The following is a 19,286-nucleotide window of genomic DNA, read 5'->3' as shown; positions in this document are numbered from 1 at the left end:
TTATTATAATATTGTAAAAAATCATCTTGCATTCTATTGGAACATCAATACAGATCTGGGGCCTAGGATGGTCGCCAATTCGAGCTGGCCGGCCCTACCTAACTTTCTCCTTAGTTGCCAATAGGTTTAGCTAATCTACCCAGCAGATGTATCACTAAGAAGTAGGCAAAGGACAAACATCAAACTGTTCAAGATATGCATGCATGTGAAATCCAAAACACCTATCTAATTAGAATAAAAAAATGAGGGCCATCCCACTTGATCAAAAAAGGAGTCAGTTACATGTACATAGACCAATTAAAAGGATTGAAGCAGACTAGTCCACAGCTCGTTACCTCCTTTTTATTGCTCAACTTGGAATCCTTTTCTATAGGTCCTCAGATATATAAGGGGCAAGGGAGGAGTCCTTTGTTAAAGACCTCAATTTCACATCCCTAGCCTAGACCATATGCCCCTTCTCTATCTTTATAGCTCCCTTTATACTGTTTCATCTACTTCTCTACCTCTTCGTTATCACCATATGTTATCAGGAGGAAGGCACGGGCGGCGTGTGGTGATGCTGTTGACAGAAGATAGAGAGCACAGATGATGGGATGCATGGAGCTCTGCATCACATTCCTTTGTGCTCTCTATGCATCTGTCAGCACCTCCGCCCCTTCACTTATTTAAGTCGTCCCTTTGGAGACTAACTTTGTTCTTTGTGTTCAATATTTTGGCAGATGAGAGCAGGAGAGCTTGCAATCAATCAGAGGGTGGCGGAGGGCTTGCTGTGGACACCGGAGCCCAGTTGCACCCGACTTGTTGCTTCCTTGTAAACATGGTGTAGATTGCGTGACACTGAAATGACTGCTATTCTTTGGTTGTTCATTAGTTGGGCATTATGGGAGGGATGGTTTTCTGTTTTTCTAGTGTGAAAACGTTTCTTTTGGAGAAATATGTGAAAAGAAATACAAATTATTTGGTTTTGTGGCACACTTTTTTCCTTTATTCCTTCAATTCTGGATGATTTTTCAACAAACAGTCTTTTTTGCTTAGAAACTACCAATCCCTAAATCAACATCCTGAATGTTATGCAAAGATACCTACCCTTTTAACATTATAATATCCATTTTCTTGTTTTCATGAATTAAGATTTTCTTTATATACTTAAACCTTACAAGTGTATCTTACCTTTTTTTTTTTTTTTTTTTTGAAAATCCAGATTAATATTTGTTCAGAAATGTTATTGGTTATGATGTGCAGTGTAAAGGCTATTTGATAAGCTGTTTGCTAACTATTATCTGTTGATTGGATTGATAGCAAATATGATCAGGAAAACAAACCATGGAATCAAGTTATCAAAATCTCCACCAAATCATCACGATGCATAACTAATAATTTAGATTTTTGGTGTCAGGATCCAATTTTCTTACTATTATTTTAAAAAGAATCATTTTATTATTATATAATTCCACTAGATTTGGATCGATTATGCCATCAAAGAGACATTACAGTTGTCATCATCAGCAAATTACTGATTCAAATCTAAGCCTCGACTATTCTTTGTGACACTCTTTAAAGGAGATACTCAGGGTGCTTCACATCATGCAGCTCTTTGGTCTTCTCCTGTCCCTCACCTCCTCCGGTTCCCCTGTTTTCCTCTGATCTATATATTAGTGGATAGGCGATGGGTTCCCAATCTCTCTTCCAATATTAATTCTATTTCTAATTTGATGTCATTAATTTCTTTATAATGTTATCTTCTTTCCTTCCTTAGGAAAAATCAGAGGTGTACTTTTTTTAAAAAGCATGCATGTACAAAAATGACAAAGTCCATCAAGAGGCAGAGACCGAATAGGTGGGGAGTGGAAACCAAAATGTAATGAAGTGAAGACACACAGACCCCAACCTCTGGAATTCGCTCTATACTGGTATAGATTCATTGCTTAAATAAATAAATATAGGATCTAAGATGGACTCTTTGAGGATTTTTCTTTTTTAAGGTAATTAAATGTGAACAAAGCATATCACGGGGAAAATTATAAGATGGAAGATCAGAAGTTCAATACATGAACAAGATGCATCACTGCGAATCACACCCTTGCACCAATTTGTAGATCATTATTTACTCAAAACAAGACAAACACTAAGCATCACCATATCAACGATCATTCATAAACCACATATTATTTGTACACACACAAACCATTCTCCAACAACTATAGATATCAACAGGCAAGGAGCTTTGGAAACTCCAGTGCCCATGTTTATTAGACCATAAAATTCATATATTCGTGCGCAATACTTTGCTTACAAGAGTTTGCAAGACTACGACTACATAACTGGAGAAATGGCCAAAGGGCCAACCTCTATACCACGTAGTAGTAGCGAAGGAGTGGATTTGATCATGGCGGAGGCGGACCAGGAGGCCCGTGGTGATGGTGATGGTGATGATGTGGTGGACCAGGAGGTCCAGGTGGAGGACCCGGTGCACCAGGAGGGCCAGGTTGAGGACCTGGTGGACCGGGAGGGGGAGGAGAAGGAGCAGGCGGTCCGGGTGGTGGCGGACTGGGCGGTCCGGGTGGTGGTGGCGGCCCGGGCGGTGGTGGTTGATTCATGGTGACGGAGAGAGATGGGATGTGCCAAGTGATGGATGTTTGGCTTAGAATGGAGCTCCCTTTTATAGAGAGTGATGTGCGGATGAAAGATTTAGAAAAGACTCGTAGTTGATTGAGACCAGCGGGTGAAGATGCGTGATCATCTTTTGCTTTGCCTCGTTGTGACGTCCAACTTTTGACTGCTGGTTTGCTGGTTCCAGAAAGTGGATGCTTCGTAGTTAAGAATTAGCAGCCGGCATCACGTTTTGGTATGTTGTCTTGGAGAATGGATACAGCTTAGCGTTAGAATGTTGGTTTAAAAAGTGGATCGGAGAATGGATGCTTCAAAGTTTGTCCTTGCTGGAAGGATCATTGGTCTTGCTTAAAGTTTTACGGATGAAAACTATGACGTCGAAAGCTAACAAAGTCTATATTTGAGAAGCTTCCACTTTATACGGTTTTGGTGGGGGCGGGTGAAAAACGGGGAGATGGAGTGCAATTTGGTTGATAGGTAGTTGGTTCAATTAAGATCTTTTTCTATTAAGATCGCTGATGAGGAGATGGAGGGTTTGCAAAGGCGCCTGATTGATTGACATGCAGATCTAGATGTGTGATTATCTTTTACTTTGCCTCGTGGTGACATTGATCTATTTGACTTCGAGTTAGCTGATTTCTTACGGCGAATGCTTCTTGGTTAACAATTTTTGGAAAGATGGACGGTTAAAAATTTTTGGAAGGGATAGGGATTTGCATAAAACTTTCAAGATTTTAGTTAGAAATAAATTATTAACGAGCTATGCTGGGAATAAGTCATTAGTTAAAATAAGATTCAAGGTATGTTTAGATAATTGGACCTAAAATTCTATAGAATTCGTAACTCAACTATAAAAATTATTGGATTATAAGTAAGATAAGTCCTATATTTTTAATATCTAGGATCATTTTTGAGTAGATTTGTCACGTCCTAAACCCAACATCCGAATCGGATACATGATGGCCGCACACTCTTAGAGCAAGCCTAAAGAATATGCAAGGCCAAAAATATTTCATTACAACCTCAACATCCATAATATCTAATTTCAAATAATAACTAATAAAATTTACATAATTACAAATTAAATTCTTTCAATCTTTTGATCAGATATCATGACATTCTATTTATTCATCTGCTCACCCGCAATCCAAACTATAGCCAATCATGAGCGTCCTATAACTCTGAGAAGAAAAAAAAAGATGAAGGAATGTAAGCTTTACAGCCTAGTAAAAATTCTTATATCACACTGACATAATAATATAATCTGAAAATAAGAATAAGTAATAAAATATAAAATCTCATGTTCAATATCTGAAATAATTAAAATATTTATAAATTATCTGTCTTGTCAAAAGAGATGCATCATCATATATTAATGGGTAAAATATTTTGTTTAATAATTGTTTCATGTCTTGTCTTTCATTTTTCTTTTGGTTATCATATGATCTTTAACTTTTTTCTTTTTGGTTCTGGACTAATCAAGTCTATACCTCAGTCATCATCTGAATCAATTTCCACTTAAAAGCCTTTCAAGGTTGTCCCAGGATGAGCTCTTGGCCGGCTGTCCCACGTACGAAAATCCGTGAGAGACTGTCCGAGGCATAAGCTCCTGACGGACTGTCCTAGACGTGAGCTCCTGGCCGACTGATCCACCTATAAGCCAGTGGAGGCTGTCCCAGACATAAGTTCCTGACGGACTGTGTCACATGACAAGACTAGTCCATACTATATCTCTCTTTTTTATTTAATCATTATGTGTTGATTTCATCAAATCAATTCCGACTTACATTATGATTAATTTAGATATGTCATATTCATATAATCATGCCATTAATCTTTGATACATATATATTGACATAACATACTCATGCTCAAAATCATATAAGCAAATAATGGTGTCTCAGATACAGCAAATTCATCGATCTCAAATCCAACGATGCAAAACTAATGATGCAAAATCAACGATAAAATAACATATATAATAGTGATCATATACAGGGATTCTTATCTTTACCGGTGATTGATCCAAACACAGAAATTAATGTTCATCTTTGATTTATGAATTTTTCTAATAAGATATTCCACTTGACATCCTATGCAGACAATCGTATCTCTTCATGACCCTAATCAAATATAAAAATCATATATGGAGAAAATTATCCGATAATCGATCCTAATAATACAAATCTAAGATCTCTTCTAGGATTAACCAAAATTAAGATTTTTCTGAGTATTTAGACCCTCCATTAGCCACAAGACTTCTAAAAAGAGAAAATTCATGAAGAGAGAAAATTCTAGAGAGAAAAATTTTTAAAGAGAGAGTGGAGAGGGAATCTTCATACCCTCCAAATAAGGCAATTATGATCGAGAGCATCAGAAGTCCTATCAGGATGACTCAATATGGATCAACTATGATCAGATACTATAAATTTCAAATAAAGACCGGACTAAGATCCAACTCTGCACGAATTTCAAAAAAATCTCTGATCATCATATTTTTATCTCAAGTTTATCCTAGAGTCTGTGATGTAATCAAAAAGGGAGAGAAAGACTCCAAAGAGACAAAATCCATAAAGAGAGAGAAAGGTCTAGAGAGAGAAGATGGAGAGAGAAAGTAAAAAGAGGAGAGAGGAAGGAGAGAGAAAGGAGGGAGAAGAGAGAGAAAAAATTCTCTCATTCTTTTTTTCTATTTTTCTTTTTCTCTTTTTTTTTTCTTTTTCTCTTTTTCTTTTTCTTTTTCTTTCTCTTTTTTTTTTCTTCTTCTTCTTTTCTTTTCCTTCTTTCCGCGACCTCCCTTGAGCCGAAACAGGAGACGAGCTGAGGGGTTTCGACTTAGCTCCGGCAAGAGCGGTGGCTCGATCGGAGGTTCGGCTGTGACGGCCGACCACATAAGCTGGCCGACAACGAGGTTCGACCGGCAAGCTTTCCTTCTTTTTTTTTCTCGAAAAATAGCGGATCCGTCCCCTTTCTTCATGATTTCTGACCATTGGCCGGTCACCGACAGCCAAGCACTCAAGGGAAGAGAGAGAGAGAGAGATGGGGGTCCGATCTCGGAGATGAGATGCCGCAACCAACAGCACCGGTGGCCGGAAAAGAGAGAAAAAAGTTTTGGCCGAACAGACGTTTCATGATTTATGAAATTTTCGACGATCCCGACGGCCGGCGAGGAGTCTAAAACCATGGGAGAAAGAAAGATTGAACTCTTACCTGAACTCCGGTGGCCTCTTCGACCTTCGATTTCCGACGAACACAAAAAGAGAGTGCCATAGCTTCCAAGAAAAAAGGAGAGGAATTGAGCTCAACGATCGTCGGTGGAGACTCGTAAGGGAAAGGGAGTCTTATTTATAGAGGGTCCTAGAGTTTTAAGGATCCTAAAATCCTTCTCCGATCGGGATTTATCGGAGAAGAAGACTCCTATCAAGAATCTTCTTCCCGTTCCTTTTTTTTCTTTTTTTTTTGACTGTGGGCTGATTCTGGGCCCAATTAGGGTGGGTGCTACAAGACTAATTCGGATCTCATAGGGAGAAAAAAATGATCTATATTTGAGGTCATTTTTTTCTCCCTATAGCATCCGGATCAATCCATTCAAAAAGTGGTTCTCAATACTTATAAACAAATGGTTTGATTTGCTTATAGTCTGTTATTTTTTATATTTTGATCACGAATTCTAAAGAATTTTGAGTCCAATCATCCAAACAGATACTAAATATCAGTTATTTACTGTACTTTTTCTATTGCGTAAAGATCTTACCTGGCCCAGCTTTACTTGAGGTGCAAAGGTTTTAAGAGTGGCGTTTGAGTTGAAAGATTTAAAAAAAAAAATGTGGCCGGCCGAGAGGATGCAAAACGATCGGGCTTAGATTAACTCTTCATAGCATCTGACCAATAATCTCGGCCGAACAAGTATATAGCTGTTGACCCATGTGGTGGCACATTTGCAGCCGTAGCTGTCACTATCTGTTGCTGGAGTCACAACTCGCAAACACACTACTATATTTATATAATTTGATAATAACAATGATAAATTAAAAAAGACTATAAAAATAATTTTTTTTATCTTATAGTATTTTTTTTTTAATATGTACGTTTCTCCTCTCTTCCCAATTCCTCTCTTCTTCAATTTCAATGAACCACTGGATTCAACAAGTCATATGTGGTGATTTTTTTTTTTTTGGATGTAAAAGTACAAAAGTTTAGATATGTATATTTTGTGATTCTCTTTTTCTTTTTAGTTTTGGGCCTAATTTTCAAGTGCAGATTTCCTTTATCCTAATCATATATAACCTATCAGTCAAAAAAAATTATGCATGCTGAGCTCTATTTTTGAAACGCTTGAACCATAATGTTTTGAGTTTAATCCCATTTATGTTCAGTTGTATCCAGTTGGGTCTATCCTTTTTAATGGTTTCTGTCCCATTCAAGTTTTGTTCGATCTGATTCTTTAACTAGATTTTGATGGGCTCTGAATGTAGTCATTTCGCTTTCATGCACCATTCTGACATAGCCCATGAGATCATGTAAATGGACATGTCCGTTTGTCAATAAACCTACTTCGATTGGATCACTGGAGAAATTCTTTATATATCGCACCATAGAAAAAATTCTTTACCCCACTTGATTGGACTATATAGCTATCACTTTTCAATATATATTTAATATCTGTCATTTCATTTTTTTATCTAAAATTTTGAATGATAAAAATACTTCTCATCTTTTGAAAAAATTATGATATCCTATAGTCATATTATGATATATTACGATCAAATTATGACTTCCTGCATAAGATGTCAAATTTTTTTTTCTAAAATCATAAAGAAAGAAGAATATTTTCATCATTAAATATTTACAATACTTTCTAATGTACTTTTAATATCTGCAGTTTCACTTTTTTATTTGAAATTTTGAATGATAAAAATATTTCTCATCATTTGAAAAAATTATAATATCTTGTGGCTATATTATGATATCCTATAATCAAATTATGACTTTCTATATATGATGTCATAATTTTTTTTTAGAAATCATAAAAAAAAATTATATTTCGTTATTGAAAATTTATAAATTTTTAATGATGAAAATGTCATTTCCTTCTTTATGGCATCTTTCTTTTGAAGGTCATAATTTGATTACAGGATGTCATAATTTTTTCGGAAGAGGAGGAATATTTTTTTCGTTCAAAATTTAAAAAAAAAAATGGAACTGCAAGCATTAAATATGCATTAAAAAATAATAGCTATATGGCTTAATCAAATATAGTGATGTATTTTTTTTACACTGGATGTAGTATACAAAGAATCTCTCTAGATCAGTGCCATCGGAATCCTCCTGATGATAATATGGGCCTCTTTTAACTGTAACTCGTCTGCAGTCACTGGGCTTACCTTCAGCCTGTTTCAGGTCCTGCCGTGATTAGTTGGAACCTCATTAAAAACTGAATCATACTTAGGTTCAACTAATCCGATGGAGAAATGAGAGAGAAATCTATGTTAGTTCATGTTCCTCAAATTATTTTTTTTTTTTTAACAAAAAAGGGTAAAAACTCACCACCACATTTCATTCTCAAAAAGAATTATTAGAAATAATGAAAATTGTAAAAAAGAAAACAAAAGAAACGAGAAAAATGGAGAAGCTAACTAAAACCCGGAGAGAGAAAATGCAAAAAATTAAAAAAATATATATGTTTAGATGCTAAACCACCTCCATCTCCACCTCACTACAGATTATACTTCAAATTAAGCTGTTTGGATTCTCATGTAGATTTTACTGAAGAGGTGCAGCGCATCCTTAAGAAGAATAATCTTGTCACACGATTGAATTAAATTACCTAGGTTCTTTTGCCATCTATATAGCAATACTCTAGTGAAGCCATCAGGGCAAATTTCGCATGCTTGAAAGTAACAGCGTGCAATGAAAGGATTACGTCAAAGCCTGGCGGGATCCAGAACAAGTGAGGTATAAGGCCTCCATGCCTCCAACGAGTACCCCTTTCTGGTTGTAGTTGATCATTAAAGACTACGTCCCTTATGAGGTAGGCCAAGCAGTGACAGCAGCAATAGCCATTGTTAGATTTTGAGTTTGTCATGCGTCTTGGGATGGAGATATGGTCGACCATCCCAATTGGCCACAATGCCAATAGTGGATTAGACCTCCATGCGACCCTCAAATCTAGCGTTGTCAATTAAACTCTAAATGTTTTGGATCTTTTACGGTTAAAATCAGGTTGTGATTTTAACCAAACCGGTACTGCCTCAGGGTCTATTAGTGCTATCGAATAGGATTTGAGCTAAATTTTCTGCTGGATTCGTAGATTGCAAAGCTCAATTTAGCATGGTCCACATCAACCCAGAACCTCCCGACTTGGATTTCATGAAAAGAAAGGGGGAAAAAAAAATTCTTCATGAATCTCTTTTCTTTCTTGTAAACAACAAGCCCACAGATTGGGATTTAAACTAGGACTTCGCGAGCCCTTAGAAGACACCGGCTGGATGGGCTCATAGGTCTAACACTCTTACAAGATCCTCTTGAAGGAATATGCAAACATATCTTTAGTGTCTGTTTAGAACTTCCTACGAGATTAAATTGACAATCTTGCTGGATTTGTGAATTGGGCTGTTTATTTATCCATGGCTCTATTAGCCGGACACCTCCTGGCCTAAAAATCATATGGGAAAAGAGAAATTTTTTGTGCACCATCCGCCATGTAAACAATCCGACGTGGAGCGCACTGCTTCATCTTATTAGATTATATAGTCATCATTTTTCAATGCGTATTTAATATTCACAGTTTTATTTTTTATTTAAAATTTTGAATGATGAAAATATCCTTCTTAAAAATTATGACACTCCTTCTTAAAAATTATGATATCTCTTCACAAAAATTATGATATCCATTGACAGAATTATGACACCCCTTCATAAAAATTATGACATCCCTTCACAAAAATTATAATATTTTTTCATAAAAATTATGACACTCCTCCTTCATATGGATGTCATAATTGTCATATGGGTGTCATAATTATGAAGGAGTGTCATAATTTTTAAGAAGGGATATCATAATTTTTAAAAAAAAGTATTATAATTTTTTTGAAAGAGAAAGGGATGTCGTAATTTTTTTGAAGAGGTATCATAATTTTTGTAAAGGAATGTCATGACCAAAAGGCAAGAGTATGTTCATCATACAAAATTTTTAAACGAAAAAGATGAACTATAGGTATTGAATGCGCGTTGGAAAGTGATGACTATATACATCAATTGGATAAGATATTACGCTCCGCAACGGATTTTCTAGGCCGCCATGGTGCACAGAGAATTTCTATATGGGAAAGAAAGCCTAAGGATCGGGATTTGGGATAAGATCTGAGTAGTTCCACGGAAGACAAAAGCTAGATGGGCCAACGGACTCAGTTGCTATAGGATTTTCAGCCCAAGCCCGTATAAATATGTAAACAGGCTCCTATCAGTCAAAGTTAACCAGACCCAACCCGGTCCGTTTACAAGTTGGGTGAGTCCTGGTCCAAGCTTGGACCCAAGTTTAAGAATCAATCTTGGACCCAAGTTTCAGAATCAATTTTTAATCAGACTAAGTTAGATGCTGGACGCAACTCAAACCTTGACAACTTGCATGGAACTGGTGACTTCAACGCTTCATCAATGCAGTGGAGAACGCTCTGGCTATTCGTTTGATGAACTTGACCAACTTGCTCGACAAACGTTGTTCAATCCTTCTCGCTTCAAAATAGGGGAAAATAGAAAAGAAAAAAAAAAAACCAGGCAAAGTTTCAACCGCACAAATATATTGGCTTTATTTGAGAGCGAAAGATAGTGAGAGATCATGCATACTTTTTCTTGTAAGCAAGGCCACCTCATGTCCAGGGAATCAACTGGACCGCTTCATTTAGCTTTCGCTTCGTTATCTGCTTCTGTGGGTTGCCATCAGGACATTGGAGGCTAAAACTAGCTTTCCCTCTTCAGAAAAGGCAAGGGTCATAAATTCTCTAGCAAATACAAGGCCCATCCATGTCTGTCAATTAGAGTAGTGTCATACAATAATATAGATCCTGTTGGCGTAATTTTTATGCCATCAGAAATTCATACTGAATTTTTTTTACTTTTAGAGCTAGCAAATTGTATTTGTAATGCTTTCGTGCAAGTGATTAGACTCTACCTAAATGTTTAAAAAAAAAAGCTCTCAAATTAAGGTGTACTCAGATGTACACTCAATAACAGCCCTTTGGAAAATTATATGATGAAAAAAGTTTGTCTAATTAAATAACATTTTATTTCAGACACATACCACTACCAAGATTAGAATTTAATTTCACATCCAATTTTCCATGGAAAAAACAGGATTGCATGGTGGCATGAGCACCAATTGCTAAAAGGTGAGCATTGGATCTCTCTGAATAGTTAGCTAGTTTTAATATAATGAATGAGCGGAGAGAATCCAATAAAACTCTTCTCCTACCTGTTATCAAAACTTTGGAAAATATGCAAAGCAAAGGAACTCCTATGAGGGATTAATTTGCTTTTGATGACGTTCGCCATTCCACTAGTCCAGATTGAAGGTGACTCACCAAAAGATGATGAGGATATCTTACAATGATTTGAGATATAAAATAAGAGTGCCTGCAATGAGCATTAGCTGACGGAAGGACCTGGTTAGCTTGCCTTAATTTGACTTGAGTTGTATTTTTGGAAATAAGCATTTTTGATTTAGCAACAAAAAGTTCCTCCTCCTTAAAATTATTATTTTAAATTTAAAATTTCAAAACAACAAATATATTATATTTGGAAGTAAAACTGTTCAAACACTATCCAGATGAAATCGAAATAACTACAACGTTAACGTTCCCTTTCACTTCTGCATAAAAGGAAAAAATGTCAATATCTAGCGGTGTGATAGGTATTATCGGACAGAGGTGCTGCTTTCAAGCCCCACAAGGTGTTTTTCACATGTTTCTCCCATAAGTTTTGTACCATAATTGGCAATATTTTTATGATTATTTTATTTTGCCATGGAGATTGGAAAGACATGATTTGCCATGGACACTAGCAAATCCAAATTGATGCACACAAACATGCATCACAAGTCAATTAGGCTGCCATGCACTCAAAACCTAACATCCACAAAATTCCTCCAACAGCCAGCCAACTCACAATATAAAATATAAAACATAAACCACTAGCTCTTTCCCATCACCTCCTTAAATAAGAAGGTCATAAAAAAAAAAAAACAAAGCATAACATAGATGGATTATTAAAAATATTAAAGCAAACTAATAGGAGTATTGTTGCTAATCACCTTTTACATAGCTGCTTAGCCCACCAAGCAAATATAGCAATTGGATATTGGTGGAGGAGATGGATGGATCAGTCATGTCACTTTGACTGCATCTACTGTTCTTCCACATTGAATTCATAGACTCAGCAGTGAGGCGGTGGTCTTCAGCATTTTTCAGCTAATAATTCTTCCTCCCATCATCATCATATTAATGGATATAAAACATAACAAATCATCTAAATCCAAGAAGAGAGAGAATATAAACCCAATATGATATAGAAAAAAGTTGGAAGAAACCATGCAATGATCCAAAACCATAATCAAACCAAACCACACCATTATCAATGCCATGGGTTTGAAGATTATTTTATCCCTCCTTGCCCTTCATTCCTAGGAACCAAAATTTACAACATATATATCTTTCTTTGATAATAAAATTACACAAACATACACACACAAAAAGAAGAAGAAGAGCCCAAGTAACTCTTCCCAAAAAAGGGGGGGGGGAATAGGAGGGAAGGAAGAAAAGGCCGAGCAGCTCAACCGGCGGCGACCCTCAAAAAAGAAAGAGTAAAGTCAGAAAAGTTTATATATACTAATTATTGGGAGGAGATAGCATAAGCACCGTCCGATCGGGTGGTCATCGGATCAACAGGGCGAGAGCCAGGCGACGAGCTCCGCCCCGATCCGGCGGTCGGCATCGGCCCGGCGCTCCTCCGCCGCCAGCGGCGAACGGCAGAGGGGACAACTCAGATTCATCTGATCGAGCCACCCGTCGAGGCACTCGCTGTGGAACACGTGGCAGCACGCCAGCCGTCGGACCCGGTCACCGTCGGCGAGCTGGCAGAGGCACACCACACAGCCTGGCTCCTCCTTCTCGCCCTCCGCGGCCGCGGACGGCAGTGCCTCATAGGCGAAGGGGCGACCGGAGGAGGCCACGACGACGAGTCCGGCGAGGCCGGACCCGGCAGCGGAGAAGAGGGGATCGTCGGCGGCGGCGGATGAGGGGTGGAGGCGTAGGAGGCCGAGAGAGTGGAGGAGGCAGAGGAGGAGGTAGCGGAGGTAGGAGACCCACCCGGCGGCCGCGACGACGAGGAGGATCGGGATGGAGTCGCTGGAGGCGTGGTGGAGTCGGTTCGGAAGCCCCATTTCTTTCTTCCTTCCTTCTCTTTATTTAATTTCTTCTTAATTTAGTAATCACTGCAGAGTGAAGAAATGGGAGAAAGAAAGGAAGGGGATTTATAAGGGCAGAATTTTAGAGGAAGAGCCGAGATGGAAGAAGAGGGGGTTACGTGGGGCTTGAGGAAGGGTGGGAATGGGATTGGGATTTTGGAGTTGGGGGGGGGGGGGGGGGGCGCGAGCCTTGGACTGTTTGGAGAGGAGAAGGGATGGACGATATAGCGGGTAGGCGGTTCACGGGGTGTCGTAGGGGCCCACCATTCTGCCGCCAGACAAGCCCGTCATGATCCGTTTTCCGGGGAAGCCATTTTGGATGCTTTCGTCGGTCCGGTCCCTTAGAGCTTAGCTTCTTGAAACGACCAGATGGGTCGGAGAGGTCCTGCCAATGAACGCTGGGTCGCTTTTAGGACCTTTGCTAGGTTGTTAGTTTTTACCCTGCGTGATGTTCTAATTCTTAATTGGTGGGATTTACTTGTGTAGATAACGGCGAGAGAGCTGTTGGATTGTTTGATGCGTACTCGACTCAGGCACTTTATGGAAATGCTTGGTTAGTTGCATTGAAAAAAATTAAGACCGCAAAATAGTCTAACTTGATTATTGCATGTGACTCAAGAGGACATATTTTAGATTGATTAGTCTACATCAAGAGAGCCTGGATGAAGTTTTGAACCAAGATCCACCACATCTAGGATTCAATGATGATCCAAAACTTTGAAAAGAAAAAAATTTTGTAAAGTGGTAGGAGACAAAGTCGGCATGGAAGTTATGTTCTAGCTTCTATCTAAATTAATTTTTTTTGCAATAATTTTTATTTTAAAATTCATCTTGAGCAAAAGGAGAATTTCACTTGAATCCTAAAAGGTCAAGTTTCAGTGGTATAAATAGAGCTCCCATGGTTTTGTGCGTATTAGTGAGAAAAAAGTCAAAAAGGTTTTGCCATATTTTATATCTAATTTATTTTGTTTAGCTAGAAGAAAAATTTAATCTAAATTGTAAAAAAGATGCGTCTTGACATAGAGAAAGGACTTGTGCAATAATCCTATCTATTTTTGGGGAAAATAAAATGGTTAGGATTCTGCTTTTTGCAATTTTAGATATTTTTTAATATTTTATCATGAGATTGAAAAGGATCCATATGACAGATCTCATTAATATAAAAAAGAATCTGCATGATATTCTCATCTATCTTTGGTGAAAGGAAAGGACTTAGTACTATGCTTTCAAGAATTCTTGGTAATTTTTTTTAAGATTAAAAAGGATTTGTATAATAATCTTATCTATCTTTGATGAAAGTAAAAAAAAAAAAAAAGAAAGGGCTAAGGACACTTTCAAAAATTCTTGATGGCCAATCCAAATATATGCTGAGATTTGAGTTGAGCATATTAAATAACTCATTTTTTGCACCTGATCCAATTAAATATCTAAGTAGGCATAAAGCATCCCCCTCCTCCAATTATATGTTTTTAATTAAAATATTATTTATCATATGTTTTTTTGACGCTCATATTGTACTATTTAACCTCTGCTATGAATTTTCTACTACCACTTCTTTTAAGAAAACCTTTTTGCCACCGATTATAATGCTAGCATCCTACAAAGTAAAGAAAACCCTTGAAATTGAATAAGCGTGCATGACAGGCAATATGAGTTAGACCGTTTGACTCATGGAAAGTCTGGCCATCTCACTCCCAAGCATGAAAACTATTTATTGACAGAACTCAAAAGGAAGTTCTTGGCCTCACCTTTCAATTGACAATACATAGAGCCATAAACCAAATTAATTCTCACCTTTTTCCCATTTCCTTCAAAAAATAAACAACCGATTTGTCTCTATAACTTTTAAATTATAAAATCCATAACTAAGAGTTATTCCACTCGTGAATGCTAACAAAACTTCATGAAAAAGAGGGTAAAGAAAGAAGGCACAACATTAGAATTGATTCTATTGAAACTTGTTCAATCCATTTCCGATACTCTTCAAGAATAGAGTTTGATTTGCAAAATTGGACAGATGCTAAATTTTAAAGGATCGGTAACATTTATCATCAGAAGATCAATTTACGTAGTAAAGATGAATGTATTCATACTCCCATGTCAATTAAGAGACCCACAAGTCATAGTTTACCCTCAAACAGGTGTGTAGAGAGAGAGAGAGAGTTGGTCCAAGTCCAGATCCAATGTATTGCACCCATGTCCCATTGGCATGATAAAGTGCAAACGGAGAGCAATGAGCATTATCCCCGAGGCAGAAAGACATCCTTGGGTGAAGGGAAGAATAGTCGGAAGTATGACCCTCAAACATAATGTAATCATATATGTCCTGGTTAATTAATCATAGCATTGAAATCATAAGGCATATATAAATGGATATAAGCCGAGATTTGCGGACCTAAACGGTTGTCTTTGATGTTGGTTGTGGCGTCCAAGGGGAACATGAGGCATGCCTCTGAGATCTCCGAATCCACCGACCCCACTATAATATGTTCATTCTACTTCTTTTAACACGTCCTGCAAAGGCCTCCTCGCCACCTGCCAGGGCCATTTGACAACTTGGCCCATTCTTCCACCGGCATCTCTTCAAAAAGCTCTATTGTTATGTATACATAAAAAAAATTATTAGGTAGACCAGATCCACCGTAGATCTAGAATAAAATCAATTTATTTGGTTATTAGATGGATTCGTTTCATGCTAGGTCTATGGTGGATCCGGTGAATTCTTCTTAGATGGATTCATTTCACTTATGCGTGAAATTGTTACGTGGATTCATTACATTCTAGGTCCATGATAAATTTGATCCATCCAATGATTTCTCTATGCATGGTATAAGGCTTCCCTTTCCTCCACCTTTTTAAATTCTCTCTCTCCGAGTCATATGCTGGACTCCTTTCCATCAATCATTAGCATTGCATGTGAACTTTTTTGGACACTATGAGCTGAAGTGGCAACCCCATTATCTTTATATTCGCCTACATAGATTATGCAAAGTCATGCATAGTGCCAATATGATTATATATGACAGCCTCAGTGGCTAAATTAGAACCGTTACCCTCATTATGTTCTATATTCAAGCACATTATATAGATTTTAAAAAAATATTTTACAGTTATATCTAAAATATTTTTTTGAGAAACAGAAACATAGCATCATGATTGGTATGATTGTCGTGAACTTGAAATTAGTAGTCACAAGTTATTTGTAGGTTGTTACGTGCGTTTATAATTCAATAGAGTTGTGTCGAAATTATTGTGATGACTTTTTATTCTTTAACTATGCTTAAATATCCGATCATCTTCTTCTAATCATAAATGATTAAAGGGAATTGGCGAGAGGTAATTATCTAGCTTTGCTCGGATGTTCCTGTGGTGATTGTAGGCACTTTAGGAAACATTGCTGCCACTTGGATAGAAAATTGAAAAGAAAGGAAGGAATGGCAAATTGGTGCCAAGTTGCACCGGGTTTACATGGCACTGGTTTCTCTAAGGTCAATCATGGAGCAAAGTTTTCTAGGATCCAAATGTCAAGCCGGCCATCCAATCAGACTTGGCAACTTGGAGGGGAGAATCATAGGATTTGAGATTGATTTAGTAGAAATGCAACAAGACAACTTGCTAAATTATATTCTTATGATGGAATAGACCATGAGCTGCAAGTCCTTCTCCCACCCCAACCTCGGTGGAAAATTCGCTTTTAAGATGATAGCATTTCAAGAGACCTTGTCATTATCAAAAATCTCTTCAAGGAGCATCCTCCCTTCATTTTCTCAAGTAACGGAGATGGAGTTGCTCCCTTGTCTCAAAATAAGTACAAACTTATCTAAAGAACAAAGCTTTTGAAGTGACCTACTCATTCACGCTTTGCTGTTTACTTTCTCGAATTAGAGGGAGGCACGCAAAAACTCTTTCGAAAAAAGTCTCCCCTTTCTTATCTTCTTGCTCCAACGCCATATACTAATACATGAAGAGAGAGAGAGTGTGTGTGTGTATCTCTATTCCCACCTACAAGTCAGGAGTGGAATTGGGGATTTGGGGCTGGTGAGGGGTTTGTATGAGGTGGACTTTAATGAAATATTGTAGTAACCGAAGGACTTGTTTGCAGCTGTCACTAAAATTAACTCTGGTGTATGGGGCCTAGTTCAATTTCAATAGATGAGACGGAAAAGGTAACTTTGCCCCCGTCAGTAGATTTGCATGACATGCTTTGTTCATAAATTGACTTGTTGACTTAAGGCTTTTATTTGAAGTGATCATGCCATGCAATGTACCGGGACGACTGGGGTTGGTCTAAAACTAGACAACCCAAATAAATAGAATACTAAGTTATATAGGGGCTTCTATGTAACTATCACTTACACGTTAAGCTTCAAGCACGAGGCGAAGATAGTTATGACAAAACTCTATGGTATGTAAATATTATAGCTAGGTTTCTTAAATCGAGTTCAAACTAATCTCATCATGCAGCATGCCTCGACTAGCTTGAATTTACTATTAAAATATGTTCCAAATAAAACTCTTTCGATATCTTATTTGCTACATTTGCCCAATCTTATTAATACAAAGATAATTTTACTTGATGGTGTCTAGTTGAGAATATATATTTCAGACATTTTCACTGCACTTGGAGATAGGTTCACCATCGAGTCAAGTCTAGTCCAATGCTTATTTTTTTGAAGTGGCTCTAGCATGCTTTCACCTGGTCATGGGCAGACTGAGTCTCTTCGAATCCGCTTTTAGGATCTTTGTGAAAAAGAGGATGAAGCAACCAAGGCTTTAGAGCTGGTCAAACAACAATGAGTCAAATATGGATTTGGTGGATCATTGCTCATGCTCATTTTATATCTATTTTGGAGCGAAGTGGGGTAGGTAGGATTACATGGATCAGATTAGACAGATCAAGTTGGATAAAAAGAATAGTATAAACAAATTTGCTTGGAAATTTTTTTTTTCACTCCAAATTTTCTAAACCCATTTGGTATGAGTGATGCTTATTCTAATCTTTATTTCTTCTTAAATTTTCAATAATAACAAATTTTTAAAAGACGATGGAAGTGCAAACACTATCAACATTTCATCAAGATAACGAGGAGAAAACCATGTCACTCGAGGTTGTCATGGAGAAATAATTATACAATACCTACCCCACACACCCCACCTCTAACAAAAAAAAAAAAAAAAAAAAAAAAAAAGGAAGAGATGCATACGTTGTATTCCTGTCTTTTTTAGAATTTTTTAAACTAATTTCCTCTTATCACAATGAAATATCAAAACTCTTCTTCCGTGCTTTTTGCTTTTTATTTTTTACTTTGCAATGTATCTACCATCCTCATTCAATATATGTACATGTTTGCACATATCTACATGAGCACAAGAACATTTTGATAAATGCCAATACTTTACAAGTGATAAAAGGGCAATCAATATCGCATTGCTTATATAAATTTGGTATCGAGAAAAAAGAAATAGATATATTGACATAAGCAAACACACACAAATTTTGTGCACCATAAAAAGTTAATATGAATCTATCCTCTGTGCTTCTCAGTTTTTCTCTGATTTTCAAAACATTATGATGGAACATCGTTTGATTTAAACTTATATATCACATTTAGTTATTACATTATAATGTTCATTTTGGTCGAGCAGTTGTAGTAGAAGATACATAAACCATTTGACACTAGTGTATTTGATTAAACATATTTAAAATATAAAATTTAATTTTAAATAGAAATATATCAGTAAATAAAAAATGAAAAGCTAAATAACACATTCTGTAACTATTATATAATGCTATCAACATGGCCACCATATAAAATATATCACTTCACCAGTTTGCATGCTACATGCACTTAAACTAGTCTGCTCTAATATAAAATTAATGCTTTGAAATGATTTGCAGGTTATAATACTACATGGTTCAACCAAATCAGAGGAGATCACCTATAGCAATGCAACATTTTCTATGTGCATCACATGCATCATGGATTCATGAATCTTGATAATAACCAAATAAATAATACATGCCAGAATCGATCTTAATATGATAATAGCGTTCTTGGTACATAGTATATAGCCATCGTGTACCTTAAACGGAAATCACACACTTATAACGGCCATCATTTACATTATTGTTCTACGAGTCCTAGGCCCAATCTTCGAGGGCCAGACCTGGATCGGGTCCGCCAAACTGCGGTCTGGGTGAGGGCCCTTTGTCCGTAGG

The 19,286-nt window shown here is 37.1% G+C and overlaps 1 protein-coding gene across 1 annotated transcript; it reads right to left on the bottom strand.

The window, feature by feature from the left end:
• Nucleotides 1–11,744: 11,744 nt before the first annotated feature.
• Nucleotides 11,745–13,246, bottom strand: LOC105058690 (E3 ubiquitin-protein ligase RHA2A). Its single transcript, XM_010941700.4, has one exon. The coding sequence runs from the start codon at nt 13,040–13,042 to the stop codon at nt 12,542–12,544; it is 501 nt and encodes a 166-aa protein (XP_010940002.1). The 5' UTR covers nt 13,043–13,246; the 3' UTR covers nt 11,745–12,541.
• Between the last annotated feature and the right edge of the window lie 6,040 nt (nt 13,247–19,286).

The sequence above is a fragment of the Elaeis guineensis genome, chromosome 15 (genome assembly GCF_000442705.2).
Source record: "Elaeis guineensis isolate ETL-2024a chromosome 15, EG11, whole genome shotgun sequence".
NCBI classification, from domain to species: Eukaryota; Viridiplantae; Streptophyta; class Magnoliopsida; order Arecales; family Arecaceae; genus Elaeis; species Elaeis guineensis.
The sequence above is the reverse complement of the archived record's forward strand: the minus strand, read 5'-3'. Positions and strand labels throughout refer to the sequence as shown.